Below are 25419 nucleotides of genomic sequence, written 5' to 3' on the forward strand. Positions count from 1 at the left end.
AAAAAAAAAAAGGAGAGAGAAAGAAAGACATTAAAAGACACTGGAACTAGATGATCTTTGAGATCCCTTCCAACCCAAGCCATTCTATGATTCTCTGATTCTACAAAGGAAGGAAGGGAAAAAAAAAGAAAAAAAAAAAAAAAAAAGAAAAAAAGAAGGAGCTGGGGGGGAATGATGTTGGCTAGGCACAGGGGAGCACAGAGAGACTTCATGGAAGGGAATGAGCTTGGAGTGTGATGCAGCTGCAGGCACACCACGGGGCATGGCAAGGTAGAGGCTGCAGCTTGCCAAGGCCTGGGGAGCCGGGCTTGGCACAGCCATAAGGGCCACCTGGCGAGGCAGTGGCTGTCAGGGACAGGTCTTGTGGCCATTGGCTGCCCCATCACCTTGCTCTACATAACCCTCCCTGTGCCTGCCCTGCGGCATCACCGATAGTGCTTGGTAGCATTTTGATTTGGGTGGAAAGTATGTAAGAAGCTTTCCCAGGAAAAATCAGAGTACAGATCATCTCTGTTTTCTCACCTAGCGCCCAGCTGGGGGCCCACACTTGCTGTCAGAAGCCTCTGGAGGTTGAGAAATCTCATTCATAATAAAACTTCTCCCCCACCAATGCTGGCAAGAGTTTCCAACGTGCCCACGGCGTAGGAGGGACGGCTTCCGAGGGCGACTGACAAACCGTGCCGGGGTGAAATGAGTTTTGGCCCCTACACCTCACCCCATGTGCCAGGGGGCTGCCACCCCCAAGGCCACTCCGAGCACGCGGGACTGGGACAGCAGCAAGAGCCATGTGGGGGGAATTGAGGGCTCCCAAGGCTGCTGTGATGAGGGAGGGAGGTGAGAAGGGAGGGCGGCAGGACAGGTTTGGCTTCCAGCACTGCAGCTGTGCCGGAGCCCCGGGTAAAATTTGTTTTCCTTTCCTGCATCCTGTCGTCTGCTCACCTTTGCCTCACGGGTGAACCACTACGGTGATAGCTGCAGCGTGCCGAATAAACGTTGTGCTGCAAGTTGTTGGTTACAGTTAATTAGCATTAATTTCGCCTTAAATGAATCCTAGTTGTGCTCATTTTCTCTGGGGCTGCAGCTGGGAAGGCGCTGAGCAGAGAGCTCGTGATGGGGAGTACCCAGGGCACTGCCTGGGTGTGTGGAAGGGACAGGGCAGGACGGGGTGAAACCAGCACGATATTTGCTTTTTGCACACTCTGCCTTTTCAGCGACCTGCGTGAGGCCGCCGCGGCACCTGCATCCGTGACACCACAGGGCAGGGCGCGGGGCTGAGGGCGGCGCGAGCCGGGGCGACGGCGCCATCTTGTGGGTGAGGGCGCGGGCAGCGGGCAACGGCGCCGCCCTCCAGGGCTTTCCTGTGTGGCTGTGGGCGTACAGGGAGCTGTGCTGCGTTCGGAGAGGCAGGGGCTGGCCCCGTTGCTTCAATGCAGAGCATTCAGCTGCTTCAGAGCGCGTGGGAGCCTGCGAGCAGCGCTTGTGGTCACTTTGTTGTGTCCCGCCCGGGGCGAGGGTTGTGGCATCCAGGCATTCTCTTGCCCGTGTTTCCCACAGCCCGGACGGCTCTGGGGCTGAGCCAGGTGGAATTTATTTATTTTTTCCGGGAAGATGTCAAAGGACTCCTTGGAGGTGAAATCCCGCTCGCCCCGCCGCTTGTCACGCAGGCTACAAAAGGAGGGCTGCGGAGGGGAGCTGCAGGGGAGCGCCGCCAGGTTGAAGCGAGAGCCCCTGCGAGCGCATCAGGCGCCTGGCGATAATTCAGTCCCCAGGAATCTTTCCAGTAAAGCAACAGAAAAAGAGCAGAAGCAGGATGATTTGCGAGGCAGACTCATTTTGTTGGTGAAAGAGAATCATAAAAGCATCCCCTCCTTTCCCTACGGTGGTGTCAACACCTTTCTTTTTCTGGTTTCCCTTCTAGTTGCTGATTGTTCTCTTCCCTGGAGCAGTTCAACTGGTAGAATCTAGCGAGAGCATTGGCAGCTTTTACTTCAGCATCATCCAGCCCTGCTGAGAGGCACTCGACACAGAGCGGTGGTAAAATGCTGGCAGAGGTATGGCCCTGCTTGTTCTAGCTCTCCTATCGCTCTTACCACCAGCCAGAGGGAAACTGTAAGCCACAGAGGCCGGGGTTAGAGGAGTCAAAGAGATTGCGAATCCTCCGAGGTGTGTGTCTGCATTGCCGCTGGCTGGGTTTGCGGCGGTGGGGGATTGAGCCAGTCTCTGACAAGGCAGCGAATCCAGAGCTGCCGTGCTGGGGAAGGCTCTGAAACGCTCTCAAGCAGGCGCTGCAGTCAGGCTTGTTGAATTGCTGCAGCTCATCTCGGCGCCAGGCGGTGTTTCTCCTACGGCTGGTTGTGGTGTTAAACACTACGGCAATAAAGAGGCTTTGTTGTGGTCTCTGCAACGTTGCTTTTGCCTTGGCTAGCAGCAGTCTTTTTGTTGGAATAAATACTTTCCCTGAAATTGGCTGTGGGGGCATGTGTAGGCACATGTGTGTGCCGCTGCTTGTGGGTATACATTGGACACAGCTGTGAACAGGCAATTCTGGTAGGTTCAGCACTTGCCCAAACTTGTTGCTCGCGAGAGCCAGAATGATGTGTTCTTCCTCACTGTTGGGAATGCTGGCCGCTGTCATGAGCTTTTGAAAGTGCTTGAGTGAAATTAATAGATGCTTTCCAGCCACATGCAGAAATTGTTGCTTGCATCTGGCCCAATGCTGTAGTCTCAGGAAATGGTCAACTTTTGGTGCATTGAAGGAGGGACCAAACTTACAGAACCTGACCAATCTGGAGTGGGACAAACAGTTCCCTTCTCAGCAGCAGGGACCAGCTCACATGCAGCAGTGTACAGTGTAATGTATGGGTGCAAATCCTACAATGGCCCATTCCTTAGGAGCCTTGTAATTTTTTCCTTTGGCACAGTTATCCTGGCTTGTTCCACCTAAGTTTCAGGAGGATCAGTCCTGCTCCGGGCTGGTTATAGAAACACACAATACCCCCACTTTCCCTCATCTTCCTCCCATTTATGTCTCCAGTCCAGAATCCCCAAAAGCAATGGAATTGCAATTTAATATTCAAAGATTCAGGCTCCCTTTAGGCTCTAGGGAATAGAATGCTACCCTGTTAGTGGTTGCTGGGTAGTAATCTCAAAACCATCTCTTTTCAGCAGGCACTACCATAGCAAATTCCAGCAGAGAATGTGTTTCTTGCCTGCCTTGCCAGTAATCCTAAAGCGGAGTCTTACGTGTGACCTCTTCTGAAATGCCAAAACTATATATTTCTTAAAATTCCAGACAGCAGTATTTCTAGGACTTGGCATTTAGAGTGGTAACAGGGTTGTTTATAGGAAGAGAAGGGAAAGGACAGAAGGAGGATGTTGACCCAGCAGCCCTACAAACCTACCGCACTTAATCCACTTATCACTCTGAATTCCTGAAGCAGATAAATGCTGATAACAGTTAAAACACATCACTGACAGGAGCAGCACGTTCTGTCCTCTAGAAATACATCATTGCTGGAAATTGCAAAGCTGTGCTACCATGGGGATAAGTGCGATATAAGAGCTCAGGAGGCCCTCACTGTTCAGCAGAACTCTTCTTTAGGAAGGTAGCTATTCCCTCCCTCCCCCAGCTATCTAGAAGATGCAGTTCAGGCCTGAGAAGTGTTGCTGAGCATGGTTGTGACCCCACATCCCCCCAGAGCCACAGCTGCCTGATCTGTGCCTACATATCTGAAATACCAAGTAGGCCCCCAGTGTCTTGTTACCGCTCTTGATTGTCCTTGCTGCTCAGCGTTAAGACCTGTGAGGAGCAATTTGCAGCTGAGACCAGCCCTGTGCAGCTCATATCGTTGTGTCTTGGGGAGAGGAGTTCCTTTTGGCTAATCTGAGCTAAACCTTCCCTGGAGGAGTGCAGCTGCTGCACCAGCCTTGCAAAGCCACATAGAGCCACTTGCTCCTCTCCCCATCTGTCAGGGCTCTCGTTGAGGTACTGGAGCTGGCCCTGGGCTCAGGAGAATAGAGCAGCCACAGCTGTGCACATCCCCCCTGTGTCAAGACCCCTTCCTCCTAAGAACCTGTCCCAGGTTGAACAGGGGGAAAAACGCTATGAACTGAAGGTTGTTTTTGGAGCAAGTCTTGCTCATACAAACTCAACAGACAGGGTGATTTTGAATGTGCACAATCTACAGGCTTATCCAGATCTTAGAACAGACAGCATAGCCATCCTTCACCACTTTCCACAGTGCAGGACCCAGTGTGAGTGGGAACCCCTGAAGTTGCAGCAAAGAGGTTTCTTGTGGTCAGTGCAAATGTCTCTCAAGAAGTCTGAAAGGACTTCTCTAGAGAGAAGCAAAGACCTCTCAGACATCAGGGTTTTTTGACTCAGACACTGCTCAGCTGTTGCATTGCAGATGTCTTAGCTAAAAACAAGCTTTCATTGAAATCAAAGACTCTTCGTGAGTGTAGGCGGCAGGATCCTCCCACAAAGAGAGGGTTTTCTTCTTCAAAGGGCTCTCCTTACATTTCCCTACAATAGATTTTTTTTTAAGGTTTGCCTGCAGTGCGAAGCCGATTCAGAGCCAGCATCGTGTGAATCTGAAACATCACAGCTGTTACAGATGAATGCACTGTCTGGTTGTTCTCACTTCTGCAATACAAATGCCTCTCTCTGAAGTAACCTAACCTGTGGAGGGAAGTGTTGGGCTGTAGGGAGGACAGCAGGACTGTTTTTCTGTGCTGACTGCTGGTTCAGGTACTTGTTTTCCATTTTGAAGGCTAAACAGGTGATCTCATGCTGAAGTGGTCGTATAAAGAATTAGTTTGATAGTGCTCCTCTGCTGTGAACCCATGTGCTGTGGCACTGCATGGTAGCCACTTGAGTAAGAGAATTTGAAGTGCCCTTATTCAAAAATCTGGGTAGTCAGTGCAGTGAGGTAGTCAGGGATAGCTGTTCCAAAACAACTGTATAAACAAATTCCTACAAAATTATGGTAAAAACCCTGATGTGCCACTTTTAAGCTTGTCCATTGCTCTAGAATCATTTGACTTGTTCAATGAATTTGACTACATTTACCTCAAATGACCTCAAGCTGCATCAGTCAAAGCATGTTTTTCTCTGTATTCCAACCTGGGGCTTTGGTCACTACAGAAGGTGACAAAGTTTGCTTTAAATGCGTGTGATGTTTTATGGTCATTGGAAGACAAAGCTCTGTGTGTTAAAGAGCTTACAGTCTAGTCTTTTGTTACCTGCTGATAGATATAACACCGTGATAATAGTACAGAGAAATGAACCACAGTGCAGGGAGGAGTCTGACAGAAAAGCAGAAGAGGTTGCATCTGCCAGGAACAGCTTGCCAAAAGCAGTGTGTGTCTGCCCGCCTGTCCCTGCACAAACGGGAGGGGATCAAACGGCCTTTCAGATGCAGGAAGACCTCATGAAATACAATTTCTTTTTGCCTTCTGGATCTTCATATCTGGTTGCTTTCTTACAGCCTTTTGACCTTACCATGGGCTCTAACCTAAAAGTCATCTTCCTGTTTCTTTGGTTGCTTCACTACGGAGGTAAAAAAGTTGTTTTTTTTTTCCCTTTCTGTTTACTCTCACGTTTGTTCATATTAGAGCATTTCCAGCTGCTATCTTCTGCTAATTTCCAGAGCTCCCCTCTAGGAATTTGCACACTGCTGCTATTTCTGTCTTTTAAGCATTTCAAAGCTCAGAGAGAGAATCCTTAAGAAAGGGGGAACATGGGAGAAGGGTTATATAACCTAAATAAAATGGTTTGGCTTTTTCCCTGGCATGTTCTTCTCAAACTAATGGCTCCTGGGATAATGTAAGAAGATGGATCTCTCCTCTGCTTTTTTACAGCGGTGCTTTACAATGCCTTGTATAAAAACTGCATTCATGTGTGTTCTGCTGGTAGAAATGACGAGAAGGATGGTGATTTATTTTAGAAAATAAGGCCCAGAAGAGACTACTCAGGTTATCATTCCCACTGTGGCTGCAGGATTTTCTGTTGCCTTCTTTCCACAACATTATATCTAGTGCACACAGGACTGTGCACTCACAAAGACCATGTCCCTTAGGATTTCATTGTATCATAGTTGCTTTTAAAGCCAAGAATCCTTTTCTAATGATGCAACCTAAGCTCTTGCTTACTCTTGGGCTGTTGTACTTGGCTATGTTGTCTGTAGAGGATTTTCCTTAACTGATGTTACTTCCCTGATGTCTTTTCTGGACAGTGGTTGTGCCCTCCTTCTGTCATTCCACCCCTCAATTCTCTTTAGTGGTCTGCATTCAGTAGCATTGTCAGGGTTGCCTCTTCTGATGCTGGGTCCCTTCAGACAGAGATGGATACTGCTGTTCCGATGCAGCATTACTGCATGATGACAGGAAAGCAAGTTTGGCTGTGTTCGGGGACCACTTTATTAATGCCTTGTTATAATCCTATTCATAGATGTTGAACCCCAAGAGAGTGCCATCAAAACCACAAATGGAAAAGCTCTACTTTACCTCTCTATATTTTTTCTCCTTTCATTTTCACGTCTGTGAAAGAATTCTGACTCCATCATTTTGTGACAAAACTTGAATGCAAGTTTCCAGTTCCCTTGCCTTTTTTAAGTACAATAGTGCTTTGCACAGGCCTCCTCTTAAAGGGCTTATTTGTGGTATTCTATCAGCTAGCAAATAAATGGATCCAGAGTCTGATGTTAAACCCAGTTTTGGCTGGGATGCCAAATGATCCTGTATCCCAGGCTCCTTACTAGACTCACTCTTAGCTTTTTTTTCCTTTTATTTTATGAAATAGAGAGCAAACTCTGGTGTGGTTCCCCATCTGTGCTTATTCATCCTCTCCTGTAACTCCCTACACCATTGCCTACTGAGTTGCAGTGAAAGATTGCTTTCAACAGACCTAAATAAGGAGGAAGCACATGAAGGGCATGATCTCCCATCTCTGCATGAGATACTGTCACATGTAGATATTTAAGATCTGCAGTCTTCCGCACATAGTTCCTCTATCTAGCAACCATTCTTGTGCTTTGCTGCCCATTTACAGCAGCAAAAGTTGGGAGTGATGAAGCTGTGTCTTATTTCTCATGGCCCTGGCGCTGGGCCCCATGCACAATATGCAATTTCCTTCCTCACTCATGTTTCAGAGACGCACTGTTCCACAGATGCACCTGCTTGCACACAGCACCTTGCTGGTGTAGAGTGGTCACGTGCAGGTGTATGCACCTGAGCAGAGGATTGTAACTCAGGAGTTATAGAAAACATCCAGCCTGTGTTTGTCATGGAAAATTGCTTTCCTTTTTCATAATTTGTAAGTAGTCTCACACCAGTGCAAAATCAGTTCACTTCCTGCTTCATTTCCTGTCTTTCTGTACGCTGGCGTTGTGCAGAGGAGCTCACAAGGGAAAAAGGGAAGCCTGTGATTGCAACAGGCTATCTCAAATCACACAGCAATTACCTAAGAGATGTGGCAGATCACAAGGAGCACGTGCTCTGCATCACTCAGTTCCTGACAAGAGCCAACACTGCTTGCTCTAGACATGCTTCTCGGCATACATTTATTTTCATCATGTGATCGTGTCTTTGGGGCAGCAATTTTCTCCTGACTTACAGATGACTGCTAACAATTATCACCCTTACAGGAGGAGATGTCAGTGTACAGCAGAAACCTCTAATCCAGGTTGCACTGCTTAAGGAAAAAGTATCCATCCCCTGTGAAGTCATCTTCCCGTACACACTGAAATACACCAGATTTACAATCTTCTATTACTGGATTAATGCATGGGACCAGGAAGTATCCATCTATAATAAGAAAGAACAAGTAGATATCCCTCCTGGAAAAGAGAATAGGACTGCAATCAAATCTTACAATCATGAAACAAAGCCACTTGAGAGCACCTCTTCTACTGGCACATACTACTGCAAAGTCCAATGGAATGACATCCAGATAAAGGGAAAGGGAGTGTTTGTCCTTGTAAGAGGTAAGTGAACAACCAGAAAGGAAGGGTGTACAGTTAAAAATCAGCTGGATTTTATTATGAAAATATGGTCTTTATAGCTTGCTTGGGTAGAGGAAGAAAAGAGTAAAGTCAGATAAGAGTAATGCTTAATACCTGATATTTAATGCCATCACAGTCGAATGTGTTTTACACAGGTTACCTGTGCCATTGTTCCCAATTCACAGGTGGTAATATGAATATGCAGTAATTTTTACCTACCCTCCATAGCACTTGGGAGCACCAGCCTTAAAATCAAGCTCTAAACAGGGACCGGGTAGGGTGTTTTTAGTGTCAGTGTCCAGGACACAGCATGGTTTGGCCTTTATCAGTGTGACAGAGATGGATGAAAATGAGGTCGGTGCTTACGGTGCTCACTGTAATCAGATGTACAGGTTAGGTGCTGACTGTTGAGGGCTCGTAGTCAGTCTAGGGGCTCAGCCTAATCCCTCCCCTTTTTCCATGTGGTTACAAGGTTTCAGTCGTTCCACTGATGCACATACTGGAAAACAAGGGAGACCTTCAGAGAAAGATAAGAGCAAATGCTTTAGAAATGTGGTAAGAAAGTGCATGCTGCTGATTGGCTGGATTTGCATTACTGAATGCTGGATATGAAGAATTACTTAGGGTAAATGTGAAGAGCCACGACGAAAAAGCTTTGCTACACCGGTCAAGGGATGTTTGCAATACGCACTCTGTTCTTTCATGTAGCCTGTGTGCTTTCCACAATCTGCCTTTCTCCCCCATCACTCAAGACCTTTCCCAGCCTCTAACTAGCTACCAGCCTTTTTGGCTGCCATATATGTGTCACCTCCCTCTAATCTGTTAAAAACACAAGAAACATAATTTCTGCTCACAGGATGAATCTTTTGCCTTCTTTCCCACAGGTACAGGGTATGCACAGACCTCTTATGGGCGAGAAATCCTCATTACCCTTACCATTCTTCTGGCTGCACTGAGCATCACTGCAACAGCTCTGCTAGTGTGGAAAAGAAAGGCAAGTTATTACCAAATAAAACCAATACCTGACACGACCCATTCTAGGAATTTATTTCACCTGCTTCTAACTTGGCTGGATTGGAACTCCCCGTGCTGAAATTCTCCGTGCTGAGTGTCTGCCTCAGGTTTATTTTCTTTTTCTAAGTTCAGTCATTCTGAGAAAAAAGATTACAGAAAAGATAAAGCGAGTCATTGATTTGTCCATTAAATAAATTCTAATAACCATTTTGACTTTGGCATGCTCTGCTTTAGAGCAGGGATCTGACATGGGGCGAGAAGTCACACCAGCAGTATGCTGGCCCTGAGAATATTCAAGCAGATGTAGCCTTGTGATGGGTCCTTGGAAAACTGGTTTGTGCATGCTTAGTTTGTGGCTCTTGTCAATTTAGCAGCTCAGTTGTCTAAGGGATCCTGTGCAAGGCTGTCTCCCCACACAGCATGTCTTGTGCGTCTGTTGCAGTCCCAATGGTGGAAGGAGAGCAGGGCTTTCCCTGTTTCTAATCCTTTTTCAAGATGGGGCCTACTCTGGTGCAAAGGCACGACCTGATGAAAGGAAACTGTGCAACTGCATTCCTGAGCCATAGGTTGGGTACTGTAGAAAACAACAGTCTGCAGTGTGGAGGGGATGGGGACCAGAATATCGAGCATATGCTTGGCAGAGCAAACATTAGGAGACAGTGTTAAAAGGGAAGGTCAGGGCAAGATCCCAAGGAAGCCTGTGTAGAGGTCACAGCTGACTGGGAAAAAAGAGTGAGACAAAATTCTGAACAGCCTGTCTAAGCTGACCCTGAGCGGGCTGCAGATTAAACTAGACAAACTCCAGAGGCATCTTCCAATGTCAGCGGTTCTGTGAGGCTGAAATGAAGAGACTTGGGAGGGAAATTGGGAGTGGGAGCCGGAGTGAGAAAGCACTACAGCCTGGAGGAGGGTATTAAGACTGAGCTCACAGGGACCTTTGGTTAGAGAAGGCCAGTAGCACAGGCTGGAACCGTCTGGGTGAGAAAGAACAGAGGGTAAAGGGGAACCCACAAGTGGGGAATAAAAGAGGTGCAGAGCAGGAGAAGAAGAGCTGGAAGTAGGACTGAAAGGTCTAAATGAGTCAGGAGCCATGTGGAATAAACTTTGAAGTTTTAATACTGGAATCTCTGTTGGCCAGGCAAAATCTACTGTTCCTATTACTGCTACCCTCAGATGTTCCTTTGCAATCCTTTGGATATCTTAAGGCTGGCTTGAATAGACTTGATGTATTTTAGAACTGAATTTGGGGAATGATGTTTTTTTAGGTATTGTATCCACCCATATTTACTCTGTCAAGCTGCCCTCTGCCATTACAGCAGCAGAGTGTGCACATGTTTTTATGTGAAAGCTACATTGCTGATGCAGACCTTTGGCTCCAAGGAGCATCAGGCTTCAGCATGCACATTCAGAGATAGTGAGATTGAACACTGAGTGGCAGCAGTTGGCAGACCTGCAAATCTCGTGAGATTTACCTTGCAGGCAGGCAGATGGAGGGGGAAGGAGTTAGAGGCAGAGTGACTAGGCTGGAGATGAACCCCCACCTCTGCCTGCCTAGACAGCATCTCCATGGGGATAGGAGGGAGGCACTCTCACAGCTTGCCAGTTGGCATCTCTAGACTTTGAGGCAGGCCAGCAAGTCTCAGACCTACAGGCTCTCTTTGGGGCCTGAAGAGATCGTGCAGTCATTACATTTGCCCTCCTGCTGAACACAGACCATATTTCTCACCACAGCTTGCTCAGACCTGCTGGTTTAAAAATGTTTATCTTTAAGAGAAGCTATTTAGCATCCTCCTTAGTTACTAATGGACTGGAAAGCAGTTCATCGTTTTCATGTGATGTGAATATAATCATCCCACTTCTTTCTGAATTAAAACAGAGATACTTAGCAAAGCTTTCTGCCTTCTCTGCCTCTTTCTTTTGCTTGCTGAGCAGTGCTAACCCTTACCTGTGCATGAATGAAACATATTCAAGGAGAAGCCATCCAATGCGAGAAACAATTCAGAGGAAAAGACTTTCTTCTTTCAACTCCATAACTCCGTGCTGGACCTGCCTGTTAGTGTATCAATGACTATATGTCATCATTAATGCCTGCCTGGTGCTTTTCTCTAGACTCTGTGTGTTAGCTACATCTTCCCAGCCAAATCCTCACAAAAATCACTGCATTCTGCCTCTCTGAAATTCCACTTGCACTGAACAGGGCTCTGCTTTATTCCCCATCCTTCAGCATTGTCATGTGCTGTTAAATACCTATTCCCTCCATCCTGCTGTCAGTGGTAGAGCTGATTTCTATATACAGACAGAGCCCAGTTTTGCTTTCCAGTGCTTCAGTGTCAGTTGTCAGACTCCTTCCTTTCACTCAGTGGTGAGAAAAGTGACTGGCCTGTGTTGTGCAAAAATGCCATCATTCCATACTGTGCAAGTACTAGGAAGGTGTGTAGGCAGCTGGCTTTGATGTGACACTGGCATTCACTCCATCCTTGGGGAAATTATGTTTTTTCCAAATGTATAATTCTGTGTTTTGTCCTGAGCAGATATTGTGTCCTAAAAAGAACCAACTAAATATCAGGAGATATCAGAAGACAGAAACTCAGCCTCCTTCAGCAAGCCCACCACCAGCTTCTCCTGTTTATGATGTGAGTATCAGAATCACCCTCCATCTCAACAGAAGTAATACCTATATACCTGGCAGCCCCATTTCTGTGCTCTGCCCTGGCCAGCTCCTCTCAGTACTGTGCACATCTCCATCCTGTTCCCAGTGCCAAAGCCTTGCGCCATGCCCTGTGCTGGTGGGCAGCACCCTTCCCTCTGCTAGCAGCATATAACTGAGCAGCGAGCGTGGAGCCACAGAGAGCTCCTGGCACTGGAGGTGGAAGGGCCTTCAGAAGTCAGAAGGAAAGACTGGACCTCAGCCTCACTTGTACTGCAAAGTGTCTCAATGACATGCTTTTCTCAGATGGAGATTGATGGCTCAGGGAAGTGGCAGAGAGAGAAACACTCCCGCCAACAACTTTTTAGAGGCTTTGCTGGTGTGAGTGGCATGGACCACTGCAGTCCTGAGCTGGCTGACTAGCAGTCTGGGGAAAAGAACAGGGAGAAAGTGAAAAGAGACTTTTTTGGAGCATTTCCCCTTTTCAACTGCATAAAATGCAGCCAATTTCCTTTCTCTATTCCCCAGAATGGAGAACTCTGACTGCTGCCACTCTTTGAGCCCAGTAGTGGCAGTGTCATAGGTAATAGGATTGGAGTGGCTCTCCTGAAACGTCAAGCCCAGACCTTGACTACCTCAAGAAACCATGACTCCTAATCACATTTGCAGCCCATCCAGTTCCATTTAAAATGTATTCCTTTTTTTTTTTTTTTTTTCCCCTTTAACTCCCATGGGAGGGCTGCTTTGCTAAGATGGGAATGATTTATTTCATTTATTTTTTTTCCACATGGTCTGTGGGACAAATGAGGAGGAATGAAATGAAAGTGAGTAGAGGATGTTGCCTGAATATTAGGAAACCTTTCTGACTGTGAGGTCTGTAAGGGCTGGAAAAGTCTCTCCAAGGAAAACCTGTAAGCTCAGCTGCATGAATCATTTAAACTAAACAAAGCAGAGCTCTGGAGAATGTACTGCCGAGAAGAGCAAAGCCCTGCCAAAGAGGCATGGAAATCTGATAGGGGGGCAGATGTGAAAGCAAGGGCAGGCCTGCCCCCTTCTTGTTCACACTTCTCTGAGTGGGGGGCACTGCTTTGTGGCCCTTCAGTTTCTGGAATGGAGGTTTAAAAGAAAGCACTGTATATTGTATGTGATATGTTTATTCTGGGTAAAAAGAAATGCTTTGGGTAAAGGATGTTGCAGGTTATAAACCTTTTCATTTGTATCAAGTAATTTCTTTTTAATTCTGTCTTTTAAAAATCCAAACGGGTAGTTTCCTGCTGAAGTGGATGATTTCTGCAAGGAGACAAAAAAAAATTCAAATCCATTTCTCGCTCAGTCGGCCTCGTCATGCATCCTTAGCTCCATCTTAATTACATGTTTCATCATGTTGTTCTGTTCAGGAGGCCCCACTAAGGCTAATGCAGCAAGCCAGCAGAGCCAGCCTTAGGCACAGGCAGTCCCGGTAGCTGGCTGGGCTCTTGTGCTTCCAGGAGCCCTATGGACCTGGCCCATCCAGCCTTCCCCCATAGCCCATTAGCTGCACACCAGCTGTGCAGGGCTTGCAGCCAGCCCAGTGTGCAGGGCAGGCAGCTCAGCCCTCTTTGGCAGAGCTGCAGGCAGCCTCAAATCATGTCATGTATGCCATGGGGTGTGAGCCTGCCCCACAGAGCAGATGCTGTGACTCGTTCAGGCATGAGGCAGCAACTCCTGCAGCAGACACAGCGCACGGTGAGAGCAGGGCTCTGAGATGTTATGGGAAAGATAATTGGGAGGAGACGGTGAGCCCTGGGATGGAGAACATGCTCTGCGAAATCCTGTTGGTGCTTAACCGGGTTGCTGAACACACAGTGCTTAATTCCTGGGGAAGGGAGGGATAGATTTCTATCTGTGGTCAACTCTGGGGGAAGCTAAGGCAAGGAAATGGTATGGTTGACTGGAAAGTCACTTCTACTGATGAAACAAAGAGGGAGATCAGGGACTAGGTGAAGGGACAGGAGGCCAGCATGTGCCAGATGTGCTGTCTGTGAGGGAAAGCAGAAGGTTCAAGTCTGGAAAAAAGTCAGGGAGCCACAGTGTTCTAGCAGGCCTGGAGCTTGGAGCAGACACAACAGACAGCAGGACTGGACATACAGGCAAGGACTTGGAACTGGCTGGTGCAGCTTGTTAAATGGTCTGTGCTATCTACCCTGGCAGCAAGGCTTGCCCCTGGCACAGAAAGGCTCCCAGCACACCTTCTGCAAAGCCATTCTGCTGCACGTCGCTAGGAGCAAACACTCTCCCCACCATCTATTCCAGGTGACACCTTATGGTCCCTAAGGGAAAATGTATGCAGTGGAAAGCAGCCTGAGATTGTACAAAGTCCCTGTAGTGGGGGCAGCTGGACTCCTGCTTTGTTCCACTACACTGCCAAGCACTGCAAGGCGTCTTCACTCTCCTGTGGCCCCAGAGGAGTTCATTGCACGACCCAGACCAAAACCTGTATTTCCCTCTATCTTCCAGCTTAGCTGCCTAGTTAATGAGCAGCTTGGAAATAACAATCCAAGGGCCTTGCTTCGCCTGCTTTACACTTCAAACAAGCTTTTTTTTTTCAGCAGCAAACAGAGCTCCTGCAGTGCAGGCGAGTTCCAGAGCACAGGAGCTTTTTGAGAAGGCATCTGCCAGCAGGGAGGAGAGGCTTGCATGCTACCACTGTGACTGTAGCAGGTGCTCAGTGACCGTGTACAAGTAATTGATTTGCAAATGGCAGTTGGAGACATAGCCTTCCAACTGGTCAGCAAAGCATTGTCAGGAGCCTCCGTGGGAAGGAGGGCTTGCAAAAAGAGGGAATCTCTTTGGGGGTTTAAGCACTAAAAGGATACATATTGCTCCTGGACTGCTTCGGACTAGAGCAATGAAAAAGGCTGCCTGTCATGTCAATGGGATGCAGAGCCAGGCTGCTGGGAGCACAGCACACAGGACAAGGTCCTCACTGCGAGCATCACAAAGAGAATTGAAAATGAGGAAAGGGAAATGAGATTTTCTGTGCACGCTTGTGCACACAGAAGTAGTTGTGAATGTGTGCTCCATGCAAGTGGGATCTTGGGAGAGAGACATGGACAAGTGAAGTACTTTGACTTCTTACAGAGGAGGAGGAGTGGAAACGGGAGAGCCTCATGGAGCTTCTTTCACTGTGGCCCTTCCTGATGGGGGCTTGCTCCCAGCCCCATTTCCAAATGCTGTTCCGCTATAATCTTGTCCTGTTCTAACCACAGTCCTGCTGGCCATGATCCAGAAAGATGCTGAAGTCCCAATGAAACGATGGGGGTCAGATGACTGGCAGTGCCAGGAGAAAGCCCCTGTATTTTGCTGGTTCCCTTTGCTGTATTGCAGGGCGCCTTGCTCCCTCCACAGTCTCTCCTCTAATACCATCTGCCCCTCTTATGGCTGAGCTCCTCCCATCTTCCTGTTGCCAGAGAAACAGCCACCTTGGCAACCTGCTGTCATCCTTGAAACACACATGGAAAAGTCCTCCTGATTGTTATGTTTGATCCTTCAGGCAGATCTGGAACATCACTCAAACTGACATGCATCTCTTGTGACATGATTACCTGGGGGACCAACGGGTGCATACACATGTAGAACGTGTGTGTGTTTCTCTGTATCCGTGTGGGACCGTGGATATATCTGTGGGCCTGCAAGTGTATTGATTTTTTTTATTATTATTATTCTTTACTCACTCTAAGAAGAAAAGACAGTTCTAGCTTGGAAAAAAAAACCAAACAGGCAATAAACAGAAATCGTGCCTATTGTAGGATTTCCTGTTTTCAATAGCCCTGTACTTCAGGACCCCAGACTAGCCTCCCTTCTCATCATTGTGTGCCCAGAACAACCAAGAGCAAGAACCTCTGGCTGTTAGGCATCCAAACAGTCTTGAGATATGCAGCTTGCTGCCTGTTACCTGTGGTTCCCTTTGTGCACCACAGACAGAGAGGTCTTTCTTATGCATTCTGTGACAATTTGGAGGGAAGCAGGGACATTGGCGTTGTTCTCTTCTGCCTTACATTGGATAGGTAATGTCATAACCTTTGTCTATCAGCCTGAAAAAGAAAGGTGATGAAACTGCACTGTAGAAGTTTTAGACAAAAAATTATCTTATTTTTGTGCAAGACAGAAACTTCAGAATTTTGGAGGTTAGGTGTTGCTCAGAAACGGCAAGCACGAGATGAGGAATCAGGTGTGCTTAAACCTAAGTATTTTATGTCAACCTTACCCTTTCTTTCTTCCAGTGCCTGGATTCGCAGCAAGTTGAGGTCTACTCTGTCCTCGAGAACAACACAAAGATCCCAGAACACAGAAAGAGTCTTCCAGGCAAGGTAAAGGCTGGGGCTGGGGCTGTGTTCATTCTTAGAGAATTCCCTTAGATGCTGGAAAGCTCAGAGACACCACGGCCCTAGCAGGTAGTAAACGTGTCTGCTATTTCCCCACTTCCAGCCCCACTGAAAGAGGAAAATGGGACGTGACATCCACTTGCCAGCTGGGCTGCACATGTAGTGTATCTTCCTGCTTGCTGCACATGTAGTGTATCTTCCTGCTTCTGACAGAACCCCTGCTCCTTCAGTGTTACTGATTCTGGCAGTCCTGGCTTCATGCAGATGCTTTGCTGAAAGATGCTGAGAAGTTTGGCATTGCTCCCTCTAAATGGCCCAGATATTCATGGAGAGTTGGCCAGATGCTGCCCTCCACTATTACCTTCTCCAGATTGTTTAGGCAGCCAAGAAGTCCCCCAGCACAGAGGAATCTGTGTGCTAGGGGCGGACCCAGGACACAATTTTACTCTGGCTGGCATTAAGCACCTGAGAGCTTAAGCACCTGGTAAAAGAAGGTAAGATGGCTTGAACAGAGGCAAAAAAAGGCAGTGTGGCTATGTCTTGGATCTTCTTGCTTGGCTGAGTTACTATTTAGAGACAGGGAACTGAATCCACTCATAATGAAAGTAGCTGCAACTTGGAATATGCAGGCATGGATCAATTGTGGGGGCCATATGGTGTAGACTAGAGGCCCACACAGCCCTGCACCCTGCCCTTAGCACAAATATCAGATGTTTCTAGGGACAAAACCCCAGGGAACGCTTCCTTCCTGCCCTCAGATCTTTGTTGTTCATTTCCCCTCCAGAACTCTTATCTACTTAAAAAGTATATTCACTCTTCTAACACTGGAAAATTTTTCTGAAAAACGTCTCCTGCTTCTCTCTCTGATGTCCTGCTGCAGAGAGTTCTCCAGGTTAACTATGCATTGTGGAGCCTGCAGCCAGCTTCAGCTGGCACCATCCCTCTGTTTCGTGAAGGACAGTATTTTCCAGTGTCTGAAGCACTGTCAAATCCAGTGGTATAGAACCAAGTGCCTTCTTCCATGTCAGAACTAGTTGCAGAACTAGTGTTCTGCTTCCAGCACCGGTGGTATCCTGCAGTTAGTGCTGTGGCTTTAAAGCGGTGGTAGCAGAGGCAGTGGCAGGTATCTGATTACTGCAATTGATTACTGAAGGGAAGAATAGGTTCTTTTATATAAGCTGTCTTCTACTACAGTGCATCTTACGTACTGGAAGAGACAGCATCCCTATTCTTGTGTTCTTGCATTTTGAACTAATTGGGTAGGAAGATCAGTCAGTCCAGATTCCTCTTCTCTGTCCTATTTATTCATCTGTATACCTTTATCAGCTGCCTCCTTCTAAATGATTTGGTGTGAATGAGGAGATGCAGTACATGTCTTTTTTCCTACCATGGAGTTGTCTGTGCTGTGCTGAATCACCTGTGTGTGGCCCACACCACTGAACTGCTGCTTTAGGGGCCAGCAGGCTTGTAAAACAGGTGGGAACAAAGCAACGAAGCAAGAGCAAAGGAGTATCTGTGTGCAAATGGGTCTGGCTCCTGTGGTCTCAGCGGGGGAGAGGTAAAGATCGAAAAAGAGATGGGAGAAACAAAGGAGAAGAGGGCAAAGAAAGGTGATGGGATGAGTTCTCACTGTCATGAGCAGACACACTTCTGAGTGTGTTCAGTCTTCATGCTGGTCAGAAAAAGAGAAATGTGAGCGGCAGGGCTCCATCACCCCCACTGCTGTGTCCCACCTCAGGGTTCTGCTTATTCTCTCCAAGTGAGGAGAGTAGAAAGGAGTTTCTGCAGTAGGAGCAACTGTGAGGATTGGAAGAGAATGCCGAGGCCTTGGACTCTTAGTGCAGTGAATAATGATTTAAAATGGAAAAGGTGGGAGAATTGTATTAATCTCTGAGGTTGTTTCACAAAAGCCAGGAATGAGTTTGGTTCTCCTCAAAGGGATATGGCCTTCTCTGCGCTGGTGAATTTGACTATGCTTCTCACTGCAGTGACAAAACCTCTTGATCGGCTTCCCGCTCCATCATCCTGGGCTCTGGCCATCTGGGATGTTCATCCTCTAGCTGGCCATGTCAGAACCTAATAGGGTGTTTTTCTAAGAGCAAACCTTGTGGGTCAGCAGGTTTGGGCTAGAGCAGGAAGCTTGGGTTGCTGAACTGTGGCTGAGAGTCACTGCAGAGGATCACAGCTAGCCCTTGGTGCAGGATGGTGCATGTAAAGTGAAGCAGCGCAGAGAGCACTTGAAACAAGAGCATTTGCAAGCTCTTGCATTGCGCTGACAGCCAGCCTGGGTGGTGACGGGTTAATCCTCTAGTGTCTGTTTCTGCTGTGGAAGTGCCCGCACTCAGATTTTGTAGAACATTTCCCTTTGGTGGTGGCAACAGAGAAGAAGCTAGTGTAGGTAGGGCTCCATTCACCCTCTGGCATTCCAGCTACTCGCTGTATAACCTTGCTTACAGCAGGCCTGTGCCATGCGGCGCTTAAAATATCAGTCTGTCAGCGCCTTGTCTACACAGGGAACAGTTGTGAGGAATAGACTCAACTGTTGAAGAAACAGGAGTGGGGAGGTCAGGGAATTCCTCCTTCACAGAATCCAAAGTGATTTATTTTTTTACCGAGTCCAATTTTCCCTCCCCTCCTTGTCTGACGGCTTTTTGGGCGAAAAGTGACAAGTAAAGGAGGCATCTTTATCCCTTGGGCTGGATTAGTCACGTTCGTCTCTTTTGGAGCAACATTTCTCAGCATAGCGGCTTCCGTTTCAGCAGATCACTTATAGCCATTTCTAACAGAACAAACGTCAGTGTCTGCTGATTAAGAATTAATTCATCTTCTTTTGAATAATTTTCCTCCATTTCTTTTTTCTCCTTTTCATCATTCTGCAGACACCTAAGAAGGAAGAAACTCTAGAAGAATACAGTGATACACTGTATGAGAATATCTAAGGGAAAAACTGACCCTGTGTGGATCAGACATCTTCCTGCGCGACAGAGCTACTTTCTACACCCTCAGTTCTCTGTGAAGACCCACGGTGACTTCACGGCACAGCCATGGGGAACTCATGAACCTTGGGCTCCCTCCAGACTGCCCTTCATTAGCAGCAGAATACATCTGTTCAGATCCCACGGGGGCTCAGTCTGTATTTATGCAGCAAAGCTATTTTGCAGCAAAGCTGTTTGATGCAAAAGAAAAGCTGCTGTGAGAAGCAGTCACACATATCTTAAAAATGGTGCAGATGGGATCTGTGCAGGTTTCTCTCACCTGGCCTGGCTGAAATACTTGAATCTTGATCCTCTGGAAGTGGTATCACACTCCAAAAACCTCCTTGCTTGCTGGCCTGATCTTTGAATCTTGACCTGTAGCAATCCATCTGATCCTGTGCCTATGGCTTTCCTGACACAGCCATCAGGACTTCATGCATAGTTTAACGAAGATCCAAGCATCCACCTGCCCATTTTTCCTTTCTCAGGACCCCCACAGTGAAACACGCTTTCTCATAATCTGCTAATCCCATCAAGTAGTCACAAATACCTGCTGTGACCATACTCAACTGACTCAAATCAGTGTCTTGGAAGAAATGCTTTCCCTTCAGCAATATCAGCAGTATTGGTCGAGGGATGGATGCATGAAAAGAAATAAAAATGGAGTTGAGGAAGACAGAGAAAATATCCGTGCCTGCCAAGATGTCCCAGTGGCAGTGACTCCTCCAGAACAAGGAAAAGGAAAAGTTGGGAATCTGAGGAAACTCCCTTGCTGGGCAGTGTAATCCAAATGGTTCTGGGGCCACGTCCCAGCCTGAGAAGTTCAAGCTGATCTCCCCAGTTTGCTTTTCTTTTTGGCAATGGGCATTCTTACTGTTTGGGATTTTGAATTTCTGTGGGAGGAGATTTGGTATCTGTGCCTCACAAAAATCCGTAGGTTTGCCTTTGTTTCAGCTAGCCATTACTTCCCAACAAAGATACAAGTTTTGTTTTGCTTTGTTTTCCCTCATAGATTATTTGGGCAGATGGACCAGTTCTCAAACTTAAAATGACCGGAGTGAGGAGAGAGACCCTCAAGGTGAATTTTCTATCCAAGCTCTTCTCTCTCCTGTCAGCTGGAACTTGCCTACCTTTTGTGCTGATGCATATTCTAGTTCTGGTAGAGAAAAGGTTACATTTAATATCCATATAACACGATCAAGCCAGTGGATCAAAAAGCTGAGGCCGTTTTATCTCAGATTAAAAAACAACAACAAAATAACAACCCAACAAAACCAACCCAAAATAAGAATATGTAGCATAACTTGAGAGGAATCATAGAAACCTCTTTAAAGAAGAAGATCAAATTAAAACGGAGCTTCAGGGTCATAGGACCCTCTCTAGTTGAAGATAATGTTGCTATGCATCAGAGATAGAGGCTATGGAAAATGTCTCCAGGGCCTCCAACCTTCCTATACTATGTTTAAAGAGATAATCCGCTTATTGCTTTGCTCTTTTTATTAGAAGAGATTTCAGACATGCAATTTGGACTTTCTTTAACCACAGGAAAATGCTTTTTCTCTTCCCAGTGTTGAGGAATTCATTTCAGAAAGAGCAATAAATAGACAGTAAGTCTCACTAGACTTGTCTTCCGGTTGTTAAGAGATCACAATAATTAGAAATAAAATTTTTTGAACTCAGCAGTTTTAGTATTTATTAATGTGACCAGAAATAGCAATTGGAATAAAAACATTTCTCAGAAAAAAAAGCCAACAAAAACAAACAACAACAGCAAAACAAAAACGGAAACAGGGGATTGTGCAGGTGAAGTATTTCCTTTCCTTAACAAATTTGAAGAAATGATGAGATGAAATATAAATACATTGTAATGTGGCAGTAAAATATTCTAAAGAAGCTGGTGGTTGAGATGAAAAGTGTAAGCTTTCAAAATAATGCTGCTTGTTGTTTTTTTGTGTGTGTGTGTTTTGCTTTTTAAATTTTATACATGCTAAAAATAATAGTGCTGCAAATTTCCTGGCAAAGATCTCACTTTGCAGTGAAGTGTTTTGCTTTTGCTTTTCTATTAAATAGTGTTCCTTACATTTATGTCTGAACAATTCTATATATTAAGTAGCAGAAGGTGTTTAAAACGAAACATAAGAAAAAGAATATTTGGAATAGAAAGGCTATTTTAGAACAGTCAGTGCTCAAGTACTGAACGAATCCCAACCGGTTCTGATCAATCAAGTGAAAAAGTAAAAATGTCCAAGAAACGCTGAAAGTCTGGGGATTTGGGCTGTGTGCCAGAGCCTGTCAAAGTCAGGAGGAGTTGCTGTGTTGATTTCAATGGATTTGGGATTGGTTCTGCAAGGCTATAAGACTGCTGCTTGAGAAAAAGGAAGCTTGGAAGCCGCGTAGCCTGAAGCTAGTATCACTTCTCCAGCGTTGTGCACTGTGGGCAGCCACCCAGAGTGTGTGAGAGAGAAAGGTGTAAAGTAGAAGATGGTGAGAGAAGAGTTGTTTTTAAATGGTACAGAATTTTCCAAGGAGGTATGAGGAAATGCCCTCTGGCATAGGTAGGAGAAACCAGTGAATATAATTTATATAATATTGATTCAGTTTCTTTATAGCAAAGGTGCAAAGGTTTGTTTAGGAAAAAAAAAAGGCAGTCGTTTGCTCTTGTCTGTATGGTCCTTGAGAAAAGAGATTGTTTTTAAGTGTGGAACAATACAAATAATAATAATAATGGAACATAATAATAAGAAGAGAAGTTAAGGATTATCTACCCCTGCTCCACACAAGTGAGACTTGATGACGGACTTATTGTGTTATTCCTAAATTGAATGCTGAGAATGGATTCCTTTTGAAAACGATGTCCCTGAGGGCCACGGCTCTGCTCGCTTTCCCCAGCGTGGTGCTGTTACACACAGAACATGCTCTCAGGTTGCAGAGCTGTAATCTTTGATTCCCAGGCGGTGGGAAAGCTAAGAGAAATTACCCCTTTGTATTGACAGGATTTCAGGAAGTGGAGACGTTATCAAAATAAGCAGTGGTGCAAAGTGGAAAATGCACTGTTTTCTTGTAAAGGAGATGCCATATTAACACAGGGCCCTTTATCCTCTGTACCAAGAGTGAGCTTTTGGTCCTAACATACAACCTCTCACTGTGATGATCCTCTCCGTATTGTCTTAGCTGGCACTGCTCTAAGGGGTGTTGGTGGCACCGAGGTCATCTAGTCCCTTTCAAACAATCCCTTCACAACGCTTTCCAGCAAATTCTACTTTCAGAAGGCAAAATGCTGAGTGCATATGAGTGGTTTGCTGTTTTCATCCTTTTTGGTAGAGAACAAACTCTTGCATGGGTGCTGTTTTCTGGTATGAAAAAACCAACCACGTTTTGCCTTTTATCTGTAGACAACAGAGAGCTTGTTGTGATAGGTGATTGAAACAAAATGCATTACCAAGGTGTTGTCCATTGTGTTCTCTTTCATTGCTTTTGTCTTCCGATCGTCTTCTTTTCCCTTCTCAGGGGTATCATTGACATGAAACAGTTCTATGGCAGGTGTCTAAAGACCTAGCTTGGGCTGAGTCTTTTTATAAAAGGAGGCACTTACTTGAAAAGCACCCAAGTGGAATGGCTACTGCAGCTCTACTTGGATCCCTCTCCCACCCAGCAATACCCAAAGGGCCAAGGGCAGGGGTCCCATCTTCCTGCTGGGTGGTCTCTCGGCAGAGTCTGGTGTTTCGCCAGTCCTCAGCCATGCAAGGGCTATGACCTTGTGTCAGGGATTTAGGGAAGGCAGTGAGTGAAGCCACCAGATGGTGCCCTAGGTCCTCTCTGCTCCCTCTCTTGTCCCCTGCCTGCTCACATGCCCCTGGAGGACCCCAGCCCCCCGAGGTGGGCGCCTAGAGCCACGCAGAGCCGCCCCAGCCAGGGCTGCCTTTTGCCTGTATGGATGGTGCTTCTGGCCCCGCACTGCAGCCCAAGTGCCACCAGCCTCTGAGAGGTGATGAAGACAGGGCAGGCTTCCCTCCTTTGCACCCATGACATAAGTGCATCTCTTGGAGCTCCACTTTTCTTTCTGAAATAGGTGGCTTGTGTTCCATAGCTCTTGGCCACATAAAGATTAGGATATACAGCTGGTAGGGCCAGGTGGGTCGGCTCCCCTGCTTTAAGCAGTCAGAATGTAATTGCCCAAATTGGAACAGCATGAACATGAAAAAGCTAACATATGGGCTTCTTTGAAACGTGTCTTTAGGTAACTAGTTAGAGCCTCTGTTTTCTATCCCATCCGAAAGACTGTTAGGCCTGCCATTTGGGGCAAGGATTTCTGAGCACTCCTGGGGGTAATAATTATACCCAAAATACCTGTACTGCAGTTGCGAGGGAATTAGCCTTGTAATGCCACCAGCGGTGCTTTATGCTGACACATGTCATTAAAATCAAAGATGTCAAGTGTCCTTGCAAGGCTCAGTATGATATTTCAGCTTCATACATGAGGAAACAGAGACTCAGGAGGTTAAACGACTTTTCCAAAATTGCAGAGGGTCAGAAGTAAAGTCAGGAGCAAAATTCAGCTTCCTACGTTCTTATTCAGATCAGGCTGTCAAGGTAGGAGCCAGTAGCTGGGTAAGCAGGAATTATTGAGCTCTTTTCAGTCTTATAAAGTATAAGGGAAAAAGGTCTCTTCCTGGGTCTCCAGCACTTGTTTCAGCAGCATTCTTCTTTCATTGCTGGTTTCTTATGCAGGTATTGATCAGGGCTCCCATTTGCCTGGCTGAGGTCTGCTCACAGAGGTCACTGAGCTGCAGAAGTTACTGCTCTCTCTTATGGAGGTATCCACCATTTTGGCAATAAGGAGAGCTCGTAAAAGCCAAATTACCATGGAAAGCCCAATTACTTATGCTGTAATTCCCCAAATAAATGTTTATGGAGGGGACGTGATGAGTTACTGCACATCCATCCCAGAAGGTCTTAACTGCTGAAGAATCTCCTGGGCTGGTGGAGAGGGCTTAGGGCAGGCAGAGCAAATAGCTGTGGCTCGTCACAGCACTCTGCTCAGGGAAGAGAAGATGGGGAAGCCCTCAGCCGAGTTCCCGGGGAAGACAGAGGTGCAAGGAGAGGAGCTGTGATCATACTGTGAATGGGAATGCTTGCCATTCTTTTGAATATTCGAAAGAAACCACAGCCGTGACATGATGTAATTCCTGCTTGGTTGGGTTATTTATTCAAACAGGGCTCTGCTGTGTGAGCACGTGGGGAAGAGAAAGTAAAACTTCAGCTCAGCTTTTGCTCCCTCAGGATTTCTGTAGGCTTTCAGACTCACTGAGGTCAAGGCAGGGTCTGAGCCTGGAGCACAGCGGCTCTTCAGAACAGCTCTGTGCAGCCCTTCTCTGCTAGGCAGTGTGTGAAACACAGGTGTGGGTTTTGGAGAAATCAGTTTAATAAGGGAGCTGTAGCTCTTCTTCTCCTCCCCAATAGATTTAAAATAATCTCGCTGTCCATAAAAATCAGGTTAGCTATTTTGGGTTCATGGTAGAGCTAAAATGAATGCAGCATCTCTCATTTCTAGTCATGATAAGTCACTAGATATCAATTCTTAATTGCTTGATTAATCTTGAATTTTCAGAGCTGACACAGCCTGTCCTACCTCCAGAGAAAAGCTACATTTAAAAGAAAGAAGAAAACACTTTCCTCTTGATCAGAAACAAAAACAAACACCAACCTTGCAAGGTAAGTGCATGAAATAAGAGAGGTTTGTGGCGCGTTGTCCTGAGACAGCCATTAGGCAGAGTGTGAGTGAAGCAGCCAGAGGTCCCCGAGATACGGGGGTGGACTCATTTCATTGTGTACTTCAGCAGTTAATTACAGGACAACCTCAAACCCAGATATTAGTGCACTTGTGTTTGCTTGTGTGTGTTAGGCCATCATGTTCATTTTAATAAATGAGTAGAGAGGTTTCCTTCACAGAGATCATTACATTTCTACGTATAGAAAAGCTGTTTAAGGTCAACAAATACAGGAGATGATGCCTTTGTATGCTTTGTGTATGCTTGGTCTGATAATTATCACTGCAATGCCTCCCTAAGGGTGTTGTTAAAAAAACATAGACCCAGAAAGGAAAGGAAAGATGTTCAAACTCATTTTAGAACATTTATAAAATTGTCTGGGCGCTTTTCTTTTTTTTTCTTTTTCTTTTTTTTTTTAAAGCATTGTGTATGTGGCACATTCAGGATGAACAGCACCATGGTGCATCAGCCCTTGCTTGGCCACACTATGCTGTTGGTCTCCTATCTTGTGGTGGCACAACGTGATATAAAGGTAGCATGGTGGCATGGGTGCAAGCTCAGGCTGGCTTTCCTACCGTGTTAGAAAAGGAGATACTTTGATCTCCTTACTCTAATTAAGGAATAATAAAGGGCTCTGATTCTTTATTA

At 46.3% G+C, this 25419-nt stretch overlaps 1 protein-coding gene across 2 annotated transcripts; it reads left to right on the plus strand.

The window, feature by feature from the left end:
• The first annotated feature begins 1337 nt into the window (after nucleotides 1-1337).
• NFAM1 (NFAT activating protein with ITAM motif 1) lies at nucleotides 1338-21084 on the plus strand. Of its 2 annotated transcripts, XM_010710293.3 has the most exons (7): nucleotides 1338-2051; nucleotides 5490-5559; nucleotides 7647-7985; nucleotides 8888-8997; nucleotides 11549-11650; nucleotides 15927-16013; nucleotides 18908-21084. In XM_010710293.3, the coding sequence occupies exons 1-7, from the start codon at nucleotides 2040-2042 to the stop codon at nucleotides 18965-18967; spliced, it is 780 nt and encodes a 259-aa protein (XP_010708595.1). In that variant the 5' UTR covers nucleotides 1338-2039; the 3' UTR covers nucleotides 18968-21084. The 2 variants fall into 2 exon arrangements, with proteins under 2 accessions (XP_010708595.1, XP_019469996.1); XM_019614451.2 differs by lacking the exon at nucleotides 1338-2051 and having other exon boundaries at nucleotides 5006-5559.
• Nucleotides 21085-25419: the final 4335 nt, after the last annotated feature.

The sequence above is a fragment of the Meleagris gallopavo genome, chromosome 1 (assembly GCF_000146605.3).
Source record: "Meleagris gallopavo isolate NT-WF06-2002-E0010 breed Aviagen turkey brand Nicholas breeding stock chromosome 1, Turkey_5.1, whole genome shotgun sequence".
In the NCBI taxonomy this organism is placed as follows: Eukaryota; Metazoa; Chordata; class Aves; order Galliformes; family Phasianidae; genus Meleagris; species Meleagris gallopavo.

Coding starts and splice junctions, on each gene's coding strand:
- NFAM1 (XM_019614451.2), top strand. CDS start 5,169: ATGCGTGTGATGTTTTATGGTCATTGGAAGACAAAGCTCTGTGTGTTA. Junction 5,560..7,646: donor TTGGTTGCTTCACTACGGAG/GTAAAAAAGTTG, acceptor TCACCCTTACAG/GAGGAGATGTCAGTGTACAG. Junction 11,651..15,926: donor CAGCTTCTCCTGTTTATGAT/GTGAGTATCAGA, acceptor TCTTTCTTCCAG/TGCCTGGATTCGCAGCAAGT.